Source organism: Helianthus annuus, chromosome 1, assembly GCF_002127325.2.
Source record: "Helianthus annuus cultivar XRQ/B chromosome 1, HanXRQr2.0-SUNRISE, whole genome shotgun sequence".
NCBI lineage: Eukaryota > Viridiplantae > Streptophyta > Magnoliopsida > Asterales > Asteraceae > Helianthus > Helianthus annuus.
The window spans coordinates 132747752-132772567 of record NC_035433.2 but is presented as its reverse complement, the minus strand read 5'-3'; the positions used below and the strand labels follow the sequence as shown (position 1 = coordinate 132772567).

The following is a 24816-nucleotide window of genomic DNA, read 5'->3' as shown; positions in this document are numbered from 1 at the left end:
AACGGAAATACATGAAAACCATAAAAATTTCACAACTCATTGAAGATCTCTTTATATACAACATTCATTGTTTTATTTGTATGTCTGCTTTCGTTGTCAAGTATTAGTAGCTTGATTCCATCTCGTCTTGTAACCCTTGATAAAGTTACGTACAATTGACCATGTGTGTGAAAAAAAGGTATGTAATAATACAATGCTATAATCAATTATTATTATAACCTAGGCGTTAGGAAAAGTGGTACCCTTGCTTAATGTATTATAAGTTACGAAGAAAAGAAGCTAAAATATAACAATTTATGCGAGGATAAGGGACTCACCAGTGGAAGTAATGCATTATAACAATTTATGTGTGAGGTTGGAAATTATATAATATATTAAAGCCTTTAATACAATTGATTTTTTTCATGAATTATAGATCTATTACAAAATTATATACAAATCAAATAACAAATAAATTAAATATAATAAAATAAATACAAACAAAGGTGCAAGCAAGCGAAATACGCTTAGAAGAATATGTTTTCATTAGCTAATAATAAGGCAAGGAGACAAACTATCAATGACAACACCAACGCAAATAAAAAATAGCCATCATATTAATCCAATGCAAGGTGCACGCTCGCCGATAGCATCGAAAAACAACACCCATATTCGAATTAAAATAAGAATCATAGCTTTAGAAAAGTTATATGTACATCATTTCATGCCTCTTATGAATAGCCATCATAACCAACTTTGTATTTTGTGATGTTTTCCCCTTTTTTACTAAGATTTTGGTTAATCTAATAAAACAGTGTGGTACAAACGAAGTACTTGGGATAAACCTTTTGATAAAAATATTTGAAACCATGCATGGATGTAATAAGATTAGCATAGTATATATTTAGGTAGTTTGATAGAATTATTTAAGATACAACTTGATTGGGTACATTATAAAGAACATGATCAAAGCCATGATAACAGTTGCCAATGCGTAAGGAAATTGTAATAGTTAATGACGTTAAGATATTGATAAAATGCATATGAAATCAAAACTTGCATTTAGCTAGAGTAATTTTCTTTGAGCTTCAACAGATTAAAAAGAAAACCATTTTTTATCTAAAAAAATAATATTCAGTATTTTCATGATTCCTGACTCCTAAACATTACATTAGAAGGAAAAGAGAAACAAAAATAAAGGAAAGGGAAAAAGAAAAACAACATTGTAACAACCACCAACTTATGTCCTGAACAAATGTAATCCACTTTTCGACTATTTTTGACTTGGAACCCTTCTTGTTCACTGATCTCCTTGACTTGGAACCCTTCATCCCAAAGGAAAACATTAGTCCACCCACCCAATAGGGCCAAGTTCTACAAAAATCTACAATAATTATATAAAAGATGGTGTCAACTATAGAATTACTTTGAAAATGATTTACGAGATATTTTTAAAAAGAAATTTAGAGATAGAGATATGTTGTTCTAAAACTATGAGAAAGTCTGATTGGCATATGAGAAACTTTTAGGGTTTGATATTAGGTGATGCTCAGCAGATTACCCGAATTGAACAAATGTATAAGGGGTTAAAATAAGGCCAAAATGTTGTTAAAAATGGGATTGAACTTTTGTCAAAATACTGTCAAGAAATACCTTAGAGTGCTTGTTAAATGCCAGCTAAGAACGGGCCTTTTGACAGCAATTAACTCCATTTTTAAAAGTGACCCTACATACAAAAAACAAACATACCTTCTTTAATGCATTCAAAATTTCATAGCCGAGACAAAGTAACACAAAAAGTGAAGTACCCTGTGTCGAGCTGACATCAATGAAGAAAGATTAGAAGGAAATGGGTCGAGCTGGCACGAACTCTAAACCTAAAGGTAAAGTAAGAGGACAATCTTAGGCAATAAATTCATGGTATAATATACAACTTCAAAGTATGATAGCTATATATTCATGCAACGTAATTCTATTAGTTTTTTATACACTTGATGTGCCGGCCCAGTCTTTGCTATATCTAATGGGTAATATTTTACACATACCATTGGACGTCGCCAAAAGCATCTCTTACTCGGTAAAGTCTTGTTTTGGGTCAGCCAAAGGAATCCTTCTAACCGCTTTGACACCATTGTAGGTAGCAGCCGTAGAAACCATTAGGCCACAAGTTTCTTGATGAACACATTTTCTTGAGGTTATATAAACTAATCATACGCTTACCCATAACCTTTTTTAGCAAAACTGTTTTTATTCAGACAAAAAAACCCAAATGCAGGTCAAAATTACCACGAGTACATTGTACAACAATAATCCAAGTTACATGTAGTGAAACCAAATAAAGTGAAGAGCCGTGATGGTAAGCATTACTCACTTTTCATAGTTCTTCCCTTTGGCTGATGATCGTAACTATTGCTCATGTATAGATTTTCGAATTTTCCGAACCGACTGGAGTTTTGAATTTTCGATACCCATTCGATACCGACCTTTTACTCTTTTCGTACTGGTTCGGTACCGGTATTTACCTTCGAATACCGGTCTAGACCAGTACCGAACCGTATCGTACCAGGTATTTTTGGTACCGGTATCAATACCAGTACCCGCTTTTTGGAATTTCCAGTACCAGTTGGTACCGAGCTCATCCCTAGTTTCCAAAATATTTAATAACAAATAAAATTCTATAACATAAGAATTTAGTCAATATACCTGAATAAACAAGGGATCATTAGAGATAACAGCAACAGTTAAATGTGCACGTATATTTTCAAGAGTTTTCAACACCATTGGGATTTGGTTGTCTTTGTACTCGGTAACAATCTAAACAATGACAAAGTTAAAGAAAAACTATATAATAGAATCACAATGAGTTATATAAAACTATAAAAATGACATTTTAGATAGCGAGTTAAGTCACCTTAAACGGCCCAAGTATTTCATTTGTTGTGAGAAGCCCATAATGTTCAACTTTTAGTATTTGTTCAAGTGGAACAAAAAACAGCGGTTGGTTCTATAGGACCATATATTTTAGGAATTGAATGATTTTCCACCTCCTCACCACCCCATAGTAGTTTTGATCCCAGGATTTTAAGCAAATTCTTCTTGCGTTCTTGCATTGGAAACGTTGTAATCTAAAGAAACATGGAATGTGACTATCGGTTAAAAATAATAACCTTATTGTCGGAACTTTTAAGTCTTGTTACTTAATAACTTACTCTAAGAATCGGTTCAATTGTTAAATTATCAAGCATCATTATCCCAGCAAGGTGACTAATGAGTGAGGTGCTTTTCCAGTTCTACATATAGTATAAGTATGTAAAAGGTAACATAATAATATGATGAAAAGCATTAAAACGTACCTTAATAGAATAAGGGAAAAAACGAACCTCATGAACGAATAACGACGACTGTGCTAAGCATTATCTTTATCACTAACCCATGACACATAATCCACTTATCAATGATGAAACCTCCGCATTTTAAAGGATATAGTAGTAAAACCTCGTGAACATAATTGACACATTCATGCATGTGTAGATATGTATCTACATCTACATGCCTGTATATATATATAGAGAAAATTACTAAAAATAGGTTTGACTATATTTAGTGGATTTTGTTTCTTTGGCTCTTGATAAGTATTCAATTTTTAGTTTGTTCATCTAGTCAAACAAATGGGCTAATGGAATGCTCAGGTGATGTTTTAAAAATTCACTTTTATCCCTAGCAATTTAAAAAAAAATCACGGTCACGGTCACGGTCACGGTCATCTGAAACAAATTATAATCAACATATAATATTGTCACAAATTATAATCCATCCTTTTGAAAAAAAATCAATTTATTGCCAGATTTCCATACCTTCATTTTCCATGATTCAGTAAGTTTCCCACCCGTGGGGTCATCCTCAAGACTGTGTGTCAAGAGCCACCCTCCACTCATTTTCCATGATTCAGCAAGTTTCCCACCCATGGTGTCTTCCTCAAGACTTTGTGTGTCAAGAGCCACCCTCCACACTTCTCTATCATGCCATACAACAACATCAATAACATGCCCCTTGTCATCATACCTACAAAAGGCCCAACTAACCAACATACCAGCAACATAATTCCCCAAACTCTCGTTCCTAACAGATGTGTTGATTATCCAAATATGACCAAAATAATAGAAGGTGACCCAAAAAAAAACCACAGACCATTTTGAAGACAACTATTTCAAACAAAAATTGACAAAACTATTTCAAACAAAAATTGACAAAACTATTTCAAACAGAAGTTGACAAAACGGCTATCAATGCCATCAAACTACTGACCCAACCAAAAATCACCACCCAACAGTTTTAAACGCAATTCAACCCATAAGAAAACAACACCACAACAATAGAACTGAACCACAAAACCTTACTAAATAAATTTACAGTTGTCAAACAATTATTTACGTGAGGCAGGGTTAAAAACTACCGGGTCGAAATACTTACCCGACTTTGAGAGATGAGAGAAATACTGAGCGATACTACTGTCATCCTCTCCCACATCTTCGGCAAAGAAATCCGGATCCAATCCGAGCTCTTTGCATTTATCCCAAAAGAAGTCTCGCTCTCCTTCAACCCAATCCTCTTGATTCTCCGCTCTAACCACTTTAGCATCACTTAGGAAAGCATCAAATATATAAAGTACGAAATAGCAGGGCGTTACAGAGGATAGACCAGAGATATGGGTCACTGAACAGAGTTAATGGAAGAATATAACTTAACAACCTGATTAGAAACTTATGTAATATAACTTGTAAGATACGATAGCATTAAGCGTTGTACAATTTACAGCGTTGTACTCAAATAGTTGACCAAATACGATTATTGTTAAAAGAAAAGCAAATCAACTAAAAACACCTTCACTCTTCACTTTTTTAACATGTATTCAATTCATATACATAACGTATAAAATTCCGAAAATATCAAAGCAAACAACATATATTTATAATTGCACCTGGAAAATGTGTCTCCTGGTTTTTATGTTAGAAAGTGGAAAGCCTTTTTAAGTTGATATCTCGATAATTTAAGCTCCTTTTGGTGCTCAGCCAACTTGATTTTCGTCTCTTCGAGACGAGTTTTTGATTCTTTTAAGTCGTTTTCATGGTCTGCTTAATTTAATTCAGCTTCTTCAAGATGGGTTCTTCATTCCTTCAACTCAATTAAAATCAATCTTATTAAAACAACACACCAATATTAATTATAAATATTATCAATGCTATCCCAGCTATTAGTCCATTATTGAACCTCATATCCATACACTATCTAAAACATCTATATTAATTAGTTGATAGCCTAAGACTCTACTGAATAAGTTGTCACGTTGATATTCAGTATGATTATACAGACTTCATGAATAAATGAGTAAAGTTGGGTAAAGATATAATAGGTTTTAAAGGTATGCAACCTCAAATCAGCACAGAAACACCCCTAAAACAACATCAAATCAGCATAGAAACACCCCAAATACAACATCAAAAGAATATAAAAAACATCCAAATAAACATGAAAACAACATCAAAATTGCAGCCCTAGAATAGCATAATAACCAAATATCTTCAGGTCTTTTTTAAATTCTAAATGAGAGTAAAGGTGGAAAGTATGGCATACCCAGTATCACACAAGACTACAAATAATAAACCCACCAAAACCTAGTACAAAGTATTATTGTATATATCAACGATTAGGTACTGATTATATTTATTAAAGACCAATCTTCAAGAAAATGGTACATATATATTTAATAAAGTATAATTAGCAATCTTAAAAATCATCAGTTTCCCTGGATTTAACTATACAATCTCGTAGTGCAACACCATCGGGACATGCTTTGCGACCATCGAACAGTATAATCACTACACTCATTCGATCCAAATCCATTACATATATGAACAGGCGAAAAAAAATCGAATAAACGTCAAAGAACATTACATATTCGGTAACGGTAACAGGACGAATCAGATCTAGCTGATACGGTGACAAAAATTAGGGCAAAAAAGTATGAATGAAACATACCTTTGTGAGTGACGGAGTGATCTGATCTGATCAATCGATTCTAAAAAAAGTTACCACAGATTCAAATAAACTTATCCTCGATTCAAAGATTTGAACTTCTAAGTCAACATCCATGGGAAGGCACGAAGAAAGAGTGATGGTAGAGGCACGATGAAACTGAAATTAGGGTTTAGAAGCAAGGTTCCAAAGGTGAAACTACCACCAAACGATTATAACAGAAATCAATTTTCCTTTTCCATTGATTGAGAGAATTGAATAGGTTACCTAAATTGAAGAAGCGTATGTAGGAAGAAGGAGAATGGCGCCCAAATTCCCAATTATCTGGCCAAAGAGAGCTGCCACATCATGGTCAAATAGTCAACCTTTATTTTGCTTTAGTATAATAGATAGATATGCTTACTAATGAGAGCATTGTCATGTTCTAATTAGTAATATTGGTAAATTTAGTTTTCATGTTGCTAAAGGCTGACAAAATACCAAATCTTTGCAGTGATGTTAATGTCAAGTTTCGAAATTACCCTCCTCATGATAAGCAGCTTCAGGAGGGTAAAAACTTGCTCCACCCAAGTTACCAAAGTTTGAAGACCCTGTTGCTACCGAACCTCCGGTCGAAGACAAAAAAGAGGTAATTTAAGGATTTTATCATTTTTATATACTTTGTTTCTTCCCTTTTATAAATTTTTTTGACTTCCAGTATTAACTCCTTTTTTTTTAAATTTGATCCAGGATCCTTTTTTGAACATTGCACCCAAAAGCCGATCTGGGATCTTAGAAGAGATGTACAGAAGAAACTTGATAAGCTTGAAAAACGCACACAGAAGGCCATCTTTCAAATTATAGAATATTTTATTGTGAAGTAAATGCCCTAAGTAATTCAATTTCTGTTTTTTTTTAACACAACCCATAACCCGTGAAGCTCACGAGAATATAACCTAGTTTGATATATAAAATTAGATTTACTCAATTCGTACAATACACGGGGCTTTTTAAGGATATATATTTTTTATTATTTAGTACAGAAAATTACATTTATTCAAACTGTGTAATGCGCATATTTTTAAAGATGTAAGTTTTTTTATTGTTTGGTATATAAAATTACATTTATTCAACCCGTGTAATAAATGAGGTTTTTTAAAGATGTATTATTTTATTATTTGATAAACAATATTACATTTATTTAACCCGTGTAATACACGTGGTTTTAAAGATATAACTTTTTTATTTTGCATATAAAATTATATTTATTCAACCTGTACAATATGGTTCTTATAGATATAATTTTTTATTATTTAATATATAAAATTATATTTATTCAACCCGTATAATAAATGCGGTTTTAAAGATATATTGTTTTATTATTTAGTATATAAAATTTATTTATTCAACCCCGTGTATACACGGGTTAAATGACGAAAAAATGTAAATTATAAACTTATATATAATCCTTATTAATGAAACGACTTATTTAGATAAAATAGTAAAACAAAAGAACAGTTATATTTTCGCTATTCAAAATATTTTTCTAAGTTTTCACTTCTCTTTTGAGATGCTACAATCCATTTTATTATATGTCTTAAAAAGAAGTAACACTAAAAAATAAAAAAAAAATAATGATCTTAAAATTGTAAGTATTTTTAAAAATAATTATAAGTTATGAGGTTATGATAAATGAATTATAAATAAATTCTACTATGTATATTACTGATATAAAAAATTCTTTGATATAAATACTATTTTAGATATATGGATCATGAGACAAGATACGAATGTCATCATTGTATAGAAAATATTACATTTAAAAAAATCATACTAAAAATAAAGTACACGTTTAAAAAAATAGGACTAAAGTTTTTTAAACTATAAATTTGAGTGTCTACAATAATTTTTTTAATTAGTAGTCAACATTTAAATATTCAAATTAAAATCTTTATAATATTATATAATGTCTTTATTTAGCATGATGATAATGTTTTTAGTTGCGTAATATGATTGAAACTCAGTTTAATATTTAAAACTCAATGTTATTAGGAAGTTGGACCATTTTTTAAGATGAAAACATATTGATATTAACATAAATTTAAAATTGGAAGAAAATATTGAACACGTGTATTACACGGCTTAAGTAAATATAATGTTATATACTTAATAGCAAAAAAAATATGTCTTTTAAAAACCATTTAGTGTTCGCTTTAAAGATAATTTGGTACTTTATTTAGATAACTCGCTTGTAATTTTAGTCTTCTAAGTTATATACTATAAGTACTTGTACATGTGATTTGATACTTTATTAGTAATTATTGTTTATACCAATGGGGTGGTGGTCCATTGGCAAAGGCAAAGCCTTTAAAACACCTAGGTTGGGAAGGGGAAGGTCTTGGGTTCAAGTCCCATAGACGACAGGGATTATAGAAATTAACCGTTCAAAAAAAAAAGTAATTATTGTTTATATCCAAATAATATATTTTATCTTAACAAATATATATGGTTAGGGTAAAATGAAAATTTCTACAAGTTGTAAGAACTTAGAGAACTCGGGCTTACAAAAAGTTTTTTGAATTTTTTACAGGGGTGTGAATGAGCGGTTAGAGACCCAGGGCGTTAAACTTTTTGATTTTGAATTCAAGTGGTTAAAACCACTAAAACATAGGGACTAAAAAGTAATTTACTATTAACTAAATTTGAAATTAAACGTTTGATCTCTAACTATATTAAATAATATTATACTTATTATATTATTTGATACATTTATATTTGTTATAGATAATAAAGAAGTTTAAAAAAATAAAAAATCTAGATCAAAATGTCATTTTTGTCCATGAGCTAACTGAATTTTTTAACCGGGGCTAGTTTTTTTTACTGAAATGGCACGTTTCGAAAATGTTATGGAGAAAAATAGTACAACGTCGAAATTTGGTCTGAAATAACAATAGTGGACAAACCACATGGATATAAATTACACTTTTTTTATGTAACACTTGCTCTATTCTACTAAAATAATCCTAAAAATTAATTGCCCTTCACAAGTTTAAACGTGAGACCATATCTCTAATAACTATATGTCCCAATTAAATAGGCTAACTTGTTGGCTAGCAAAGTTAACTCGAAGAAAAGGATGATCCTTTTGACTTTGTGTACCCGACAACAGGAAGCAAGTGGGATTTAAACATGGAAGTTTCTAAATTCTCAAGACTTTTGGTTCTCTCTCTCTCTCTCTCTCTCTCTCTCTCTTTTTTTTTTTTTTTTTTTTTTTTTTTTGTTGTTGTAAGTTTTATAATTTGTTTTCGTTATTGAACTGTTTGGCTAATTTAACAATCGTGTCTGCCTAAATAAAATTTAATTTCGGCACTTTGAATTTATTTTCTTGATTTGATTCAAGTACTTGTGTGAAACGTTTATGAAATTCAATTTTTGAATGGTTTGTTTGTTTGATTTCTTGGTCACAATTTCAAAATCTTTTCCCAAAAACATATTAGATTGTTAATAAAATTGTTTACTTTGTTAACTTTCTATTCTTTAATAATTAAAACCCTAATCACTTTTTATTTATATACTATTATTTTGTAACATTTGTATGCATGTATGATTGTACATTGTGTTTAAGTTGTTGTACATTAATCAAATAATTGTTTCATTCTCTAATTTATTTATATACTATTATTTTGTAACATTTTTGTAAATTGTGCTTAAGTTGTTGTACCTTAATCAAATAATGGTTTTATTATCTAACCAAATTCAATCTATTTTGTATGCATGTATGGTTGTAAATTGTGCTTAAGTGGTTGTACCTTAATCAAATAATGGTTTCATTATCTTACCAAATTCAATCGGTTTGGTCCATTAAAAGTTGTGCTGTTTTATTTGTAAATTATTATTATTTATAATAATCTAATTAATTTAGCCAAAATCTTTTATAAATATAAGTTGCAACATATTGATGCAATGGTTGTTGTAATGTATGCATTATGGTTTGTATAGTGGTAATGATATATATATTAGAGTAAAATGCACAGGTAGTCCCTGTGGTTTGGTGAAATTTCACCTTTAGTCCCCAACTTTTCAGAATTACACTCTTAGTCCCTGTGGTTTGACAAGTTGTTACACGGATAGTCCCTAAAGCGGATGAAGGTTACTCGGATAGTCCCTGTGGTTTGACAAGTTGTTACTCGGATAGTCCTTGTCATTTCACACCTACTTAACCAGAAAAACTAACCTCCATCCGCTTTGGGGACTATCCGAGTAACAACTTGTGAAACCACAGGGACTAAGAGTGTAATTTTGAAAAGTTGGGGACTAAAGGTGAAATTTCACCAAACCACAGAGACTATCTGTGCATTTTACTCTATATATTATATATAGATTATGATGAACCTATCAAACGGGAAAAAATAGACGTGGGTTCATCGTAACACAAGATTCCTAGATCAACTTAGTTATTTTATTCTATGTTTTACATTTCGGTTTAATTTCTTCGCATTAACACGCCGCAACTTCAGTGTCGGTGGTTGCTGGCAGTAGTGTGACATTAGTGTTCGCCCCCGCCGCAACGCGGGGGTTCTTAATTATACTAGTTTTTATTATTTATATTAGACTGTTAATAAAATTGTTTACTTTGTTAATTTTCTATTCTTTAATAATTAAAACCCTAATCACTTTTTATTTTTATTATTTATAAAAGGAACAAATAATGGTTTGTATTTGTCTATTAATCCGAATTTGGTATAAAATCACACTTGAACGTTCGGAACGAAGTGAAAATTAAATTATAATCAATATCTCTATCATTGCAACGACACCCTAAGATCAAAACTACTTGAGCTTAAAAGAGTGGGTTGACTTTAATCAACGAACCATATTTGATTAGACATTTAGAATTTTTAACAACCAAAAAAATCATCATTAAGACCAAACCAAACCATTACATAAGTAGTAAAGCAAGATGCTGACCATGAAATACACCCTACTTGAAACCCTTCCCCACAAATCTTAAAAACCAAACAAAAGAAGACCTTTTAGTTAGACTATCTTGCTAAATAGAATATGAGAAATACAACCAAAAGCTCCAACGAAAAGAAAACTGTACTATTATGTTTAGTGCGTCAAGTTATTCTACAAAGGCTTCTAATCGTAAGAAGTGTAAGAAGGATTTATAGAGTGACAAGTGTCCAATAACCTAAAACTAAACCCACTACATCACCACCAAAAACCTAAACACCCACCACCACCCCACCCCACCACCACCCAAAAACCTAACCCCCCCCCCCCCCCAAAAAAAAAAAAAAAACCTAAACCCCCCCCCCCCCCCCCCCGGCAAAAAAAACTATACCTCACCAAAAAACCCCCAAAAAACCTAACCCCCCACCCCACAAAAACCTAAAAAAAACCTAACCCCCCCCCTCCACACCGCCCAAAAACCTAAAAAAAAAATCTAAAAAAAACTAAACACCCACCCCCACCCCCACCCAAAAACCTAAACCCCCACCCTCTCGGCAAAAAAAAAAAAAAAAAAGAAAAATTTTTTTTTAGGGTGGGTGATGTGGGGGGGGGGGGGTGGGGGTTTAGGTTTTTGGTGGTGGTGGATGTTTAAGTTTTTTTTTTTTTTTTTTTTTTGTAGTGGGGTTTTTTTGTGTAGTGGGTTTATTTAGGTTATTGGACACTTGTCATTCTATAAATCCTTCTTACACTTCTTACAATTAGGATCTTTTGTATTTGATCCTAATCCTATGTTTAGTTATGTTAGTTCTATAGACTTGTACGTTTGTTTAACTAGCGTTTTATTTGTTTGAATACTTTGATAAAATAGTTACAATTAAGAATTATTCCATATCCACTTAATGAATACTTTGATAAAATAGTTATAATTGTGAATTATTCCATATCCACTTAAAACTGTGTTGAAGAATCGAACTTTTAAAATTCAAAGTGGAGGACGGATTTACGTTTTGAGAGTGATAGATGTGTTTTGCAGAATCAAACGTTTTATTTAATTTTATTATATGCTTTGTGCATACCTCGCTTCCCCTTTTCATTTTTGCTAAACATATATTTAGTTTTTCTTTCTTACTACTTCAAAATAAACTTATATTTTGTTTTTCTTTCTTACTACTTCAAACTATTTGAGAGAGAGAAAAAAAAAAAAACGTTTTGAAGGTAAACTTTTCCCCTAACCAATAATGTCATGTCATGTCAACTTCCCTTTCACTTTCCGTTTTGCACTCAAACACTAGGGATGATAAAACAATGGAGAGTGGTAAAACAATTTTTTTTAAAGATAAATTTGTGATTGGTTGAAATAGGGTGGGACCCACCATTAACCCTCTCTCTCTCTCCTTCTCTCTCCTCTTCCCCACTCGGTGAGTACTCACCGTTTAACCACTTCACCGTTCACCGAAAGTTGTTGGCGGCACATTCACGATCATCAAACTTGTGAGGTCACCGAAGGTACCCCGTCCAGCCTTAAATTGCTAGATTCAAATCATAATATATGAACTATATGAACTTAATAATGATCTTAAAAAACTTGTAAGCTTTTTTCTTTAATATAAATACAGTTTTTATCTGGAAGTTAAGGTTTAAAAATTAACATATTTAATAAACATACAAGCTTAAGTATGAAAAACCTCTGTTATTAAATATATTCTATTACTCAACTTGCATATCTATAAACTTTTGTTCAGCCGCATTTTTTCTTCATTATAGATAGATATCCATGGTTCTTTAGGTATCATTGTAGCATATGCAATCCAAGAAGAACTAGTGAAGTTTATCAGCTTTGCAAACTTCAAAATTTGATAGTCCCCTCAATTCATAAAGGCCATCAACAAAGTTCATACTAGTTAAATCTTCAGGCATCTACTCTAGTCAACATAACCTTGTGTGAAGAAACTTTATTATTGAGTAGCTGGTGATTGAGATACAACCTTAACAAACAAGTTTTACTAGAAAACTAATATAAAATTTCCAAGACTCCATGGGAGAGCTAAGGTTGGGTTGGATAAGTATAAGATGTATTATTTGAGTAAGTTTGCTCAACCAATTTTACTTCACTTATTAAACAGTTAAACATCTCAAATTGTCGAGTTAATGCCTACCCCTTAACATACCCAAACGGCCAAACGTCTCATACTACTGATCAAAATCTCCCTCTTATTTTCAATTACTTCTTTTGTTCGACCAAATTGTTCCTTTAAGGCATCCCATAACTCTTTAGCATTAGAACAATGTAACAAACCAACTTAGATCTTGTTTGTAAAGCCATAGCAAGCATTGTGAATGCTTTGGCATCGGGTTCAAACTTCCGGAAGTCCTGTTCAAAGTAATATTTAGGATTTTTAGGTATCCGTACATTTGGTATCTCTGCGAGTAAAGTTGGAACATAAGGTCCATGCATCATACGAGTCCAACAACTGGTGTTGTCATTAGACAAAAAATGACTCATTTGCCATATGTTGTATTTATGGTGAAAAAGTATTAAAGGTTTTGTTGATAATCCCATATTGTAAGGATCATGAGGAATTAACATGTTTGCTGAGTTTTATGTAAATCTTGGAAAGCATAACACAAAAAAATGCTTTTAACAGCTAAGTGACAATTTCTCAAAAACTCGAACCACAAACAATTTGTATATCAACAAATGATCTTAGACTTTGTTCTAAATTTGATTGTTAGATCAAATTCAGAGATGTAGCTTTAATACTGATTGTTAGGATCTCAGTGTGTGTTGTGTTTTGTAAATCAATCAATCAGTATACAACCTAAGCAACGAAATTCATTAGATCAATTTACACAAAATAATCACAATAGTAAGAATGAAGTCATCACATATTCTATTAAATCAAAATTGCAAAACTACAGTCTACTAATCTATAATACTTCCCCTCACTAAAAGGCTAGTAAAAGCTCTCACACTCTTTCATACATGGGCAGAGGCAACACTTAGTATTTTGCAAAGTCAACCTTTTATTGTTCTATAAAATGTTGGTCAAACATGAACCTTTTGACTTTTCAACATCAATAGATCTTTTCAAAACCCAACAATTCGAGTCCTTGTATTGTGGTGGTTTTTAACTACTTGAGTCCAATTCTCAAATTTTTAACTATCCGAACACCTGATTTTTCCAACTGCCATAATCCGAGTCCAATTAAATAACTCAGTTAGATTTTTCAAATATAGGCATTAAAACCTTACGATTTCGTTTAAAACGATGTTCCGTTCCGAACACAATGAAGGTAGCAGTGTTGTGTATGTCGTCAGTCGTGTGGGTCTTGGAACTCATTGTCTAGAGCTTGCTACACTTTTTTTTATAATTGATTGACCGTTTAAAAAAATTGACAAAAAATGACCTTTATTAAACTCTTTTATTATTATAATGTTTCTTTCGACCACTCAATTCATGCATTCACATATATAGAATGAATAAAACAAAGTGAATAAAAATGTAGTCAAATTGTGCGAAAACATGGAGTTGAAAGCAGTTCAAGTGGTTGGGCTCACCGTTGTTGACGTTCTCACGGTGTTGACTTGTCTCCCTTTCGCTTTCGTTTTCTTCTCCCTCCCTCCCAGATATCATCATCTTCCTCCACGACCCCCCACGCGTCTTCTATGGATTCCACCTACCTTCACCCCACTACACCTTCCACCTATATAAATCCCCAATTTCACCCCTCACTTCCCTCAAACTTCATCAATTCATCATTCTTTATACTGTCATGGCTCCGGAAAGTCCTAACGCTAATGTATGTTTAATTCTGACTTCTATCTATCTTAATTGATCTATTTAGGGTTTATATCTTCTGCATGCCTATTATTCTTTCATTTCAATCATTTTGAGCTTGTTTATATATGCATCGTTTGATTGTTTTGACTTTTGTTTGAAGACTATTGGAAGTACACAACTTAGGGTTAGGGTTTATATTAAGTGATGAATGTTTTGATTGAAGTTGACATCAGGAGTGTTGTTTTGTGTTTCTGGTTTATTGTTCATATCTTGTGCATGCGTATCATTCTTTCATTTCAGTCAATTTGAGCTTGGTTATATATGCACTGTTTACTGTTTTCAGAAGAATTGTAAGTACGCAAGTTAGGGTTAGGGTTTATGTGAATTGATCATAGTGATGGAAACTTTTTAACTTTATTAAAGTTGACATCAGGAATGTTGTTGTTGCTGCTGTTGTTTTTTTTTTCTTTTTTTGTGTGTGTTTCTGGTTTATTCTGAATTTTCAAAGGTCAATTTGTTGTTGTTGTATGCTGTTTAAGTGTTTAGTAAGGGTCAGATTTGGTGAGCTTGGATTTATTGCTAGAAAACAAAATAGGTAGTTGAACTATAGCGAGAAGATGGGACAGAAGAAAGGTGGTTGGCTGCCTGATTGACAGATGTGATGATTACTTCATCATAAACACAGTGAACAGTATTGATTGCATGCGAATTATTTAGAAGTTTAGGGGATACGGTGTGGGCGGCAAAGGGAGTTTGCCGCTCGGGAACACCACCGCCAACCATCATTGCCGCGCGGTGAGGGGATGGGATCGGTGTTTGGTTACCGAACGGGGAGAAGGAGGGCAGGAGAGAGGGTGTGTGTGTGGTGGGGTCCATGCCATCTCAACCAATCACACCTTTTTCTTTTTTTTTTTAAATAGTTTACCAATTCATGAAGTGTCTAACCATTGCCAACACTTTTGAGCATAGTTTAAACACTTTTCATTGAATGACATGGCACACTCTCATTGGTTGATTTTGAAGTTTACCCTTATGATCATATGAGTTTTATGAATTAATTTTTTTAATAAAACTTACTTTTGTTGGGAAGATTTCATTTCTGGTTATCTATGAGCTTGATGGAAACTATTATGGAATCTATTGGGATGAGTCGAACTATATCGGTTATGTCTTAGATGATGGTATTGTTATGGCTGTGAGAATTTATGTAAGGAAAAGATTTTACATAATGGAATATGTAGGAAATTAGCACTCGGCTAGAGCGAGTTGAGAGGGCTAAAATTGTAAAATTATGTATCGAGATTCTACACGGGTCACTTGGCAGTTAATTACAAGTTTTCTACCTTTTCTGTCATGTTTCTTATGCTTATGTCTTGTATGCCAATTTTCAACAGGGTAATGCATCTAATTTGCCATATGAGAGTGATTTTCTTGATTCGTTTTCCCTTTTAAACTCCGAGAAAGCTGTAAAGGAAATTGTCGAGCAGCCTCTTGTTGAGGGGATTGAAGACAATCTTGTGGAGTTTTCAGAGGCCATGAGAAGTATGGTCATGTTTTCAGCTAATATCATATGTAATTGTTAGCAGTAGCGTATAGCCGTATAATGACGTGGAATACTGATTTTTTTTTTTTGTTTTGTTTTGTTTGGATTGATGTATAGCTGTTGGTAAAGCTTTAAGACGGGCAGCAGAGGGAAAAGCTTCCGCACAAGCTGAGGCATCAGAATGGAAACGCAAATACGAACTGGAGCGACAACGGAACTTGCAGTTGGAAAATAAAGGTATAAAAGACGAGATATATGATTAAGTTCTCTATTTGTTAGCACATGTAGCAAAGTAAAAAAGAAATACACACATACATCTTTATTATGTTTGCATTGTATATAATTCTGCTAAAGTGCTTTTGTCATGAATATTTTGTACATGTTGTACTTTGAGACCTTATACATAAAGTTTATCTAATTTCACATCTTTATCATTTTAACTCTAGTTTTTTCTACATTTCATTCAGTTCTGACATCCGTTGACCTATACAATAACCGTACTGAGAAGAAATTTGAAAACTCAGAACAGCGCCTTGAACCCATGCTTGAAGCAAATGAACAGCCTCCAACGTACCGTGGAAAGAACGGAATATACTCTCACGAGGTTCTTTGGGACAAGGAACAAAATTCTTATCCCAATGCCCGTAGCAAGCTTATTCGAAAGGCATCATTCAAGCTACACTGGAGCTGCAATGGTGAAAAGAATGATCAACATAAACGTGATGTTGTCTCTTTTGAAAAAGGGAATATAACAACAGCAGAACGTAGCAGTAAACAGGTATGACACTGTGTATAAGATGTATAATAAGAAAACTGTAACGGTTAACTCTGTATTGTTTTCATAGAGAGTTTTTATCTGCCTAAACAAGTTGTAATTTGCGTCTTTATGGTCTTTTATTACAGATTTGTTTGAAATGGGAATCTCCTCCGCAGACTGTGCTCATCTTGACAAAACCGAATTCAATTTCTGTTAAAGTTGTTTGTGCTGAAATTGTCAGGTAGCGTCAATATTTTTGCATCTTATATCTCTGTCGTCTTACGTTTATATATGTTATATTCATGTGTTAATCAACAGTGGTTCATGTTTCAGGTGGTTGAGGGAGAAAAAGTTAAATATTTACGTGGAACCACGAGTAAGAACGGAATTGCTAACCGAGTCCTCTTACTACAGCTTTGTACAGACCTGGAAAGATGGTGAGTCACATAAAGTTGCCATTCTGGTTGAAAAGTTGTATGATTTGTTATATTGTAAAAAAAAAAAACGATTCACTAAGATGAGCATCCGTTTTATGTCTATTGCCCATAAAGTCAGATGATATGTTCTAGAAAGTTCTCTTGCTAATCGCTCTTGTATCGTTACTTGACAGGCGATGGTGTTTTGCATCTGCATGAGAAAGTTGATTTTATCGTAACTCTTGGTGGTGATGGAACTGTGCTTTGGGTATGTGCTTTCATTTCCATGTCTTTTGAAATCAAATGATATTTACGGTTATTAATCAGTAATAATTACTTTTTGCAGGCTGCATCGTTGTTTAAAGGCCCCGTTCCTCCAATCGTGCCATTCTCTATGGGTTCTTTGGGCTTCATGACTCCATTTCGTATCCTTATCTTTCTGTAAATATTACTCGTTTCTTCAGTTTTAAGTTTTATATTATGCATGATAAGTGGAGGCGGCAAATTGGCGGGTCGGGTGAATATGCTGTGCTCTTGAAAACTATTTTGTTTTAATAATAATCTAATGTTTTAAAGTAAATTTCTAACTCTATATTGATAAAGATAAGAGCATATATATAGTATAAGGTTTAAATACAAAAGGCTCTTAACGTGCGACGGTACGCAAACACCAATATAACATGCGTAATTAGGATTTAACCCAACCTATGCGTAGTTATGCAAATAACGTGGGTAATTATGTATTATAACATGCGTAATTATGCAATAACGTGCGTAATTATGCAAAGTTAATTACTGTTGTGCCACCGCGTTCAATTGAAAGCCTAGATTAGATCAGATGTGCGGTTGAGATGCTCGCGTACGCATCGCACGATAAGGTGGTCTTATACGCTAACCGGCCCCTTTCTCTATATATATGTACCCATTGCAGTCTGCCATAGACAAACTGAATTTGGTTCATAAGTGATCTTTAACTTTAATTCAAAAGACAGTGAACAATACAGAGAATGTTTGAAATCAATCCTACAAGGTCCCATCAGTATTACGCTTAGGAATCGATTGCAGTGCCATGTGATTCGTGAAGCAGCTAAAAACGAATACGAGACTGAAGAGCCAATACTTGTGTTGAATGAAGTTACGATCGACCGTGGGATTTCATCATTCCTTACCAACTTGGAATGCTATTGTGATAACTCATTTGTCACATGTGTACAAGGAGACGGATTGATTTTATCAACAACTTCAGGGAGCACTGCTTACTCGCTTGCGGCTGGAGGTTCGATGGTCCATCCACAGGTACGTTTTTGCGATGTTTCCCCTTCATTCTTAAACAATATTGCTTGCACTCTATTTTCATAAATCACTTCTTTACATGACTTGAAACAAAACATGCAGGTTCCCGGCATATTATTCACTCCAATCTGTCCGCATTCCTTATCTTTCCGGCCTCTGATATTACCCGAGTATGTAACACTTCGGATCCAAGTTCCGTTCAACAGTCGAGGTCATGCATGGGCATCATTTGACGGGAAAGATAGGAAACAGTTGGCTCCAGGTGACGCACTTGTGTGTAGCATGTCGGTTTGGCCGGTACCCACAGCCTGTAGAGGGGATTCAACCAATGACTTTTTGCACAGCATCCATGATGGCCTGCATTGGAACCTGAGAAAGACTCAATCTTTCGATGGACCGCGAGAAACATAACGGGTTAATGTTTTTATGTGGGTCAATCAGTATAAGGTCATGCTGATTAGCGTTAACTATTTTGACTTATAAATTATTATTACGTTAAACAATAGAGAGCATTGTATATTGACATGTAATATGATATCGATGTATTTTCACTATTTCACAAGTGTATCAATATATACGAAGTACTTCTTATACCACAAGTCATAGAACTCGTGTAATTATCAAGATGGAACATGTTGTACAATCCACAAAGACCAATCTATCCCATGAACTTTATAGTGTAACAACAAATTCTTGGGTTGAATTTGATGACACAAATTGAAGCATGTTCCTACCTTGTCGTGTATCTCGACTTTTACTTTTACGAACAATAACGTCAAAGGGTGTGGTTCACTGGTGAACTAAACATACATCATTATCATCCATCTTAACGCTACTTCAGTATCCCCTTTCACCGTCTCTATTCTTCACTATCTATAAGTGTGGTTCACTATCCCCTCTTTTTTTTTATTATTATTATTTCTCCAAATTAAATTGCATGTTAATGGATTCGTGGATATCTCCACATCATCACAATTACCAATTAGGGGTGGTGTTCCACTAGTGGCTAGTATGCCACCTCACGCCACATTCCCCTTCACAAATCCACGTGATTTAATATAGGGTAAATTACTTTTTGAGTCCCTGTGTTTTAGTGGTTTTAACTAGTTGAGTCTAAAAGCAAAAAGTTTAATGACCTGAGTCCCTATAAGTATTTTCATTAACCATTTGAGTCTTTTTGGGTCCAAATTTTAACCTTTTGAGTCCAATTTTTTGGACTCAAATCGTTATAAAATGAACAAAATTGGACTCAAAACGTTATAAAATAAATGGTTAGGGACTCAGGGCGTTAAACTTTTTGATTTTGGACTCAAATAGTTAAAACCACTAAAACACAAAGACTCAAAAAGTAATTTACTCTTTAATATACCAAATAGTTTATAGTTATAGTTTGCGAAGTTAAAAAACTATTTGTATAAAGTATCTGTATAGATGAAATTTATATTTCTCGTTTTGTTTTGTGCAAATTGTTTAGCAAGTTTTCGTTATTTATTCTTACAAATCAATTTATCAATTAGTTTTGGAAACTGTTTTCTCTACGGTAACAATCGATTAAATAAATAAATATACATGTAACATGGCGATAATATTATTTACCTTCTAAATGATGGTTCTCTTCTAAAAGTTTTAATCACATAAGCTGCTATCACGTTTTTATCATAGAGCTTGTATTATGATTGATTTTAATATTCTCAAACTGAAGTAAGTTCTCTTCTAAAAATTCTATCTTTCTTAATAAATTCTGAACATCACATAAGCTGCTATCATGTTTTAACTAATATTCTTTAATATAGTTGTCTATTATAGAACTTGTAATATCGATTGATTTTAATTTTTAACATTCTCAAACTGAATTAAAACCAAAAGTAATTTAAAATTGTATAAAATTTGATCAAATTCACTTTGAAGTGGAGAACTCTAGCTAGACCTAGAAAACAGAAGATATCTTTAGAAAAAAGCATAGTCTGAAGATTCTTGCGACAACGGACAAAAGAACCTTTCAGACATTCTATGTAATTAAATTTTCAAAGTCTTTCTAGCGTTTAACCCATTTTATAGTTCCAATATTTCAAAGTCCCATTTTATCATGTTTTTTTCGAACATATATTTTTCGAGGTTTGCTAATCGTTGGGGCACGTTCACAAGTTTCGGGCCCAAAATCACGAGTCGTTGTGCAAGCAACCAGGTCGTTGGGGCGTGTACAAGAGTCAGTGTGCGATAAACCAAGTCACTGAGCGAGTTTTCTAGGCGACGTGGGGAAGGGGAGCTTGGTCCTTGGGTTGCCTTGTTGATTGGGGTTGTTTTGCTCGTGTACAAAGCCTGGGCGCCCCTTGTTCTCGGTAACCTTGGTCGCAGCACTCCCTTGCCAGACACGTATCCATCATCTTCTGTGAGTTTTTTTTTCCTAAACTAGTATTGGTGAAAAAAATATTTACCAAAATGATATTCTTTGAAAACTATTTACTAAAATAGTGTTTCTTGGTTATTTTGTATGTGCCTTTTCTTTTTAACCAAAATATTAAACTTTAATAATATTTCTATTAAATTAATCAAATGTCTGTTTATTTTAATTTTTGAATGATTGATATTTTTTTAATCAATCAATATACTTTTTAATTTTTAAATATAAGTTATTACAATTTACTGATTTACTGGGAATTCATATAAGAGAAATGATCGAGAGATTATTACAATTTATAACTAAAATTTTAGAGTTAATTACATAGTTAGTCCCTGTGGTTTGCACAAAATAACATACTTATGTACTAAATAAAATGTGATCTTAAACTTACAAATAACATTAATACCTTCAAACGTTACAAAATGAAAAGTTAATACCCTAGAATGTGATTTTAAACTATTAGTACCTAAGTATGTTACTTTGTGCAAACCACAGGGACTAACTATGTAATTAACTCAAAATTTTATTTACAAATTGCAACTCAAAATATTTTTTACAACTTTTGGCATAGAAACTAAAAAGTAAAAATGAACTCAAACATGCAGAGGAAAAGGATTCGATTTTGCTTGTTTCACCAAGAGGTGGTGCGTAACCCATCAGACAAATATGCATATGGATTGTTGATTGTGGCAAAATTTGAAAACCATAAAAATTTCATGATGCACTACAGTGCCTAGTAACTAGTGAGATATGTATAAAGTAGAAAAGATGATGATCAGTCTGTTACAACAAGCTGTGAAGGAAGACATCTTCATATTACTTCAACATGATAACACTTCACGTTCTCTTAAACTACTTTTTCTATAAATTGTATAACCAGGTTCAGTGTTTTCTATGAAAGCCTTTTCATGACTCATGAGTAACTTATTGCATGAATTAAAGCTCATATGCCATGATTTTCCAATTGGTTTACTGTATTTACAGATTCAATGCATGCATCAGACTTTATTAAAGTGAAGCTATAACACAAATTTGTGTTGTTTCAGCCTGAGAATCTAGGGTTTAATATGAGGGAAGCTGATTCCCCTAAGAGTAAACCCAGTTTAGTAAATTAAAGATGGCCTAAATTTAAATTTTGTGAAGAAAAACACTAAGATTGAAACAACTAAGAAACTGGTAATTAGAGCATCAATATAATAACCTGGGGCCGATTCAATCAGCGAACGGAATAGGGTCGGTACTAGCGGTGGAGCATCGATATAATAACCTGCTTTGGAATCGGTAGGCCGCTTGAATCAGCGAACGGAATAGGGTCGATACTGGCGGTGGTGTCAATCAACGATGATCAGTAGTAGCAGATGGAAGGGAGTCGGTAGTTGCGGTGGTGCGCACGCTGTTCTGGCCTGGAGAGTACGAAGAGGGGAACAGAGAACCAAATCAGACGCGTGGATAACCTAATTGCATGAGGTTTCAAATTACAAAAATACCCTCAAATACTGTAGCAAACATCTGTTGTAAATTGATATATATAATAATAAAGTAATCATAGTAATAATAATAACTTGGATTAGTCTTGAACTACTGTTAAAGACGTTGAGGAAAAAAGATCAATTCTTGTTTAAGAAGAAAGTGTGTCTGGATCGATTTATTAAAAACATAAGAAAGTGTAATATAAGTATACATAAATAGATAATGATTTAATTTTATAGGAAAAGAAAAAGAAAACTAATAAGTTTTTCTAAAAAAGTTATTGCTAAAAAAATATAAAAAGTTGATCAGAGAAATAAAAAAATATATTAGATTTGTTAAAAAAAATAAATTATTAAAGAATAAAAAAATACACACTTCATTAACTTAATAGAAATATTATAAAAGTTTAATATGTTGGTTAAAAAGAAAAGACACACAAAATAATTAAGAAACACTATTTTGGTAAATACTTTTCAATGAACACTATTTTGGTAAATATTTTTTCCACCAACACTAGTTTGCCTTGTCGATTGGGGTTGTTTTGCTCGTGTACAAAGCCTGGGCGCCCCTTGTTCTCGGTAACCTTCGTCGCAACCCTCCCTTGCCAGGCACGCATCTATCATCTTCTGTATAAGTAAAACTAGTAATAAGACCCTCGCGCTTTGCGGCGCGAATACCTCGCAAATATTGAATTGATTAGTCCAAGCGTTATGTGATGTGTTAACCATATGGAAACACACGTTTTGCCGTATCCGATTGAACTCAATGTATCCTATAGTTGCATTGCGATTGGATCAAAATGTAACATAAATAGAATTTATATCGTACAATCATAACGTATTATACGCGACCCGACTAACTCGAATTTATATCGTCAAGACAAAAACTCTCGAGGGGGTCAAAGTGGCATTTACAAAGTTTATAAAAAGTTAAATGGTTAAAAATTGAATTTCTAAACTAAGGGCTAAGAAATGATAAAGATAAAATTTGATAAAGTTTTGGGGTAAGAAGGAAACTATAACAAAGTTGGGGCTGAAAAGGAAACTACCACAAAGTTGGGGTGTCAAAAGCAAATTATTTGTAAAATGGAGTAGTAGTTTAGGGACTAAATTTGCCATTTTATGAAACTTTAAAGATACGAAAGTCAAGGAGCAAAAATTGCAACATCCGTGAAAGTATTGGGGAGGAAGGCAAAGCCGGTGTCGTCAAGTCAAAAACTTTTGAGGGGGTCAAAGTGGCATTACAAAGTTCATAAAAAGTTAAGTGGTTAAAAATTGCATTTTCTAAACTTAAGGGCTAAGAAAGGGTAAAGATAAAATTTGTTAAAGTTTTGGGGTAAGAAGGAAACTATAACAAAGTTGGGGCTGAAAAGGAAACTACCATAAAGTTGGGGTGGCAAAAGCAAACTATTTGTAAAATGAAGTAGTAGTTTAGGGACTAAATTTGCTATTTTATGAAACTTTGAAAATACCAAAGTCAAGGGGCTAAAATTGTATTATCCAGAAAAATAAGGGGGAGGAAGGCAAAGCCGGTGGGGTTTCCACCGAATTTGTCCTTTAAGATATAGGGGCTGTTTGGCAACATCTGAATGGTTAAGTGCTGAACCAATAAGAGGTCTGAACCATTAAGAGCCTGCATAATGCTTAACCGTTCAGAGGCAAATGTCTAACCAATTCAGATTATAGGTCTTGATCATTCAGACTCTGTATAAATCTTAACCATTCAGAGGCAAATGAAACAAACAGTCTAAGCCATCAAGTGCTAAACCAGTAAAAGCTCTGGACCATTAAGAGCCTAAGAGATAAATAAATAGCTCCATAGTATAATATATGATTATAACGTATTAATGGTTTTTTTAATAGTTAGGGGGTGTTTGGCCTAGCTTTTATTTTTTTGGCTTATCCTTATATTTTAAAGTAGCTTATGCTTATTTTCTTTCATTTGATAAGCTATTTTTAAGTGTTTGGATTAGCTTATATTCTACAAGTTGATAAGCTCTTTTTAAGTGTTTGTGTTAGCTTTTTTTTATTTAGCTTATATTAGTAAAATGACCAAAAAGGGCATGGTTACATATTATCACATAACTTATATTTTATATGTATCTACTTTGTTGTTATGAGTTATACCATCATTTTTGGATAAATTATGTCGAAGATAACGTAAAACTTCTACAAAAATAAATTAATATTCAATGAACATTCATCTTG

The 24816-nt window shown here is 33.0% G+C and overlaps 1 protein-coding gene, 1 long non-coding RNA gene and 1 pseudogene across 2 annotated transcripts; 2 read left to right on the top strand and 1 right to left on the bottom strand.

Moving 5' to 3' along the window:
* Positions 1-5792: 5792 nt before the first annotated feature.
* Positions 5793-6359, bottom strand: LOC110878657. The gene is made up of 3 exons (XR_002558127.2): positions 6280-6359; positions 6016-6171; positions 5793-5855 (listed from the first exon to the last, which is right to left on the bottom strand). It is a non-coding gene; the product is annotated as an uncharacterized LOC110878657 (long non-coding RNA).
* Positions 6360-6467: 108 nt separating this feature from the next.
* LOC110878647 lies at positions 6468-6946 on the top strand (annotated as a pseudogene).
* A 7520-nt stretch (positions 6947-14466) lies between these two features.
* LOC110878661 (NAD(H) kinase 1) lies at positions 14467-19364 on the top strand. The gene is made up of 10 exons (XM_022127007.2): positions 14467-14748; positions 16124-16271; positions 16390-16509; positions 16740-17050; positions 17176-17270; positions 17363-17466; positions 17640-17713; positions 17792-17870; positions 18434-18741; positions 18841-19364. Exons 1-10 carry the CDS (start codon positions 14722-14724, stop codon positions 19147-19149), a joined length of 1575 nt encoding a protein of 524 aa, XP_021982699.1. The 5' UTR covers positions 14467-14721; the 3' UTR covers positions 19150-19364.
* Positions 19365-24816: the final 5452 nt, after the last annotated feature.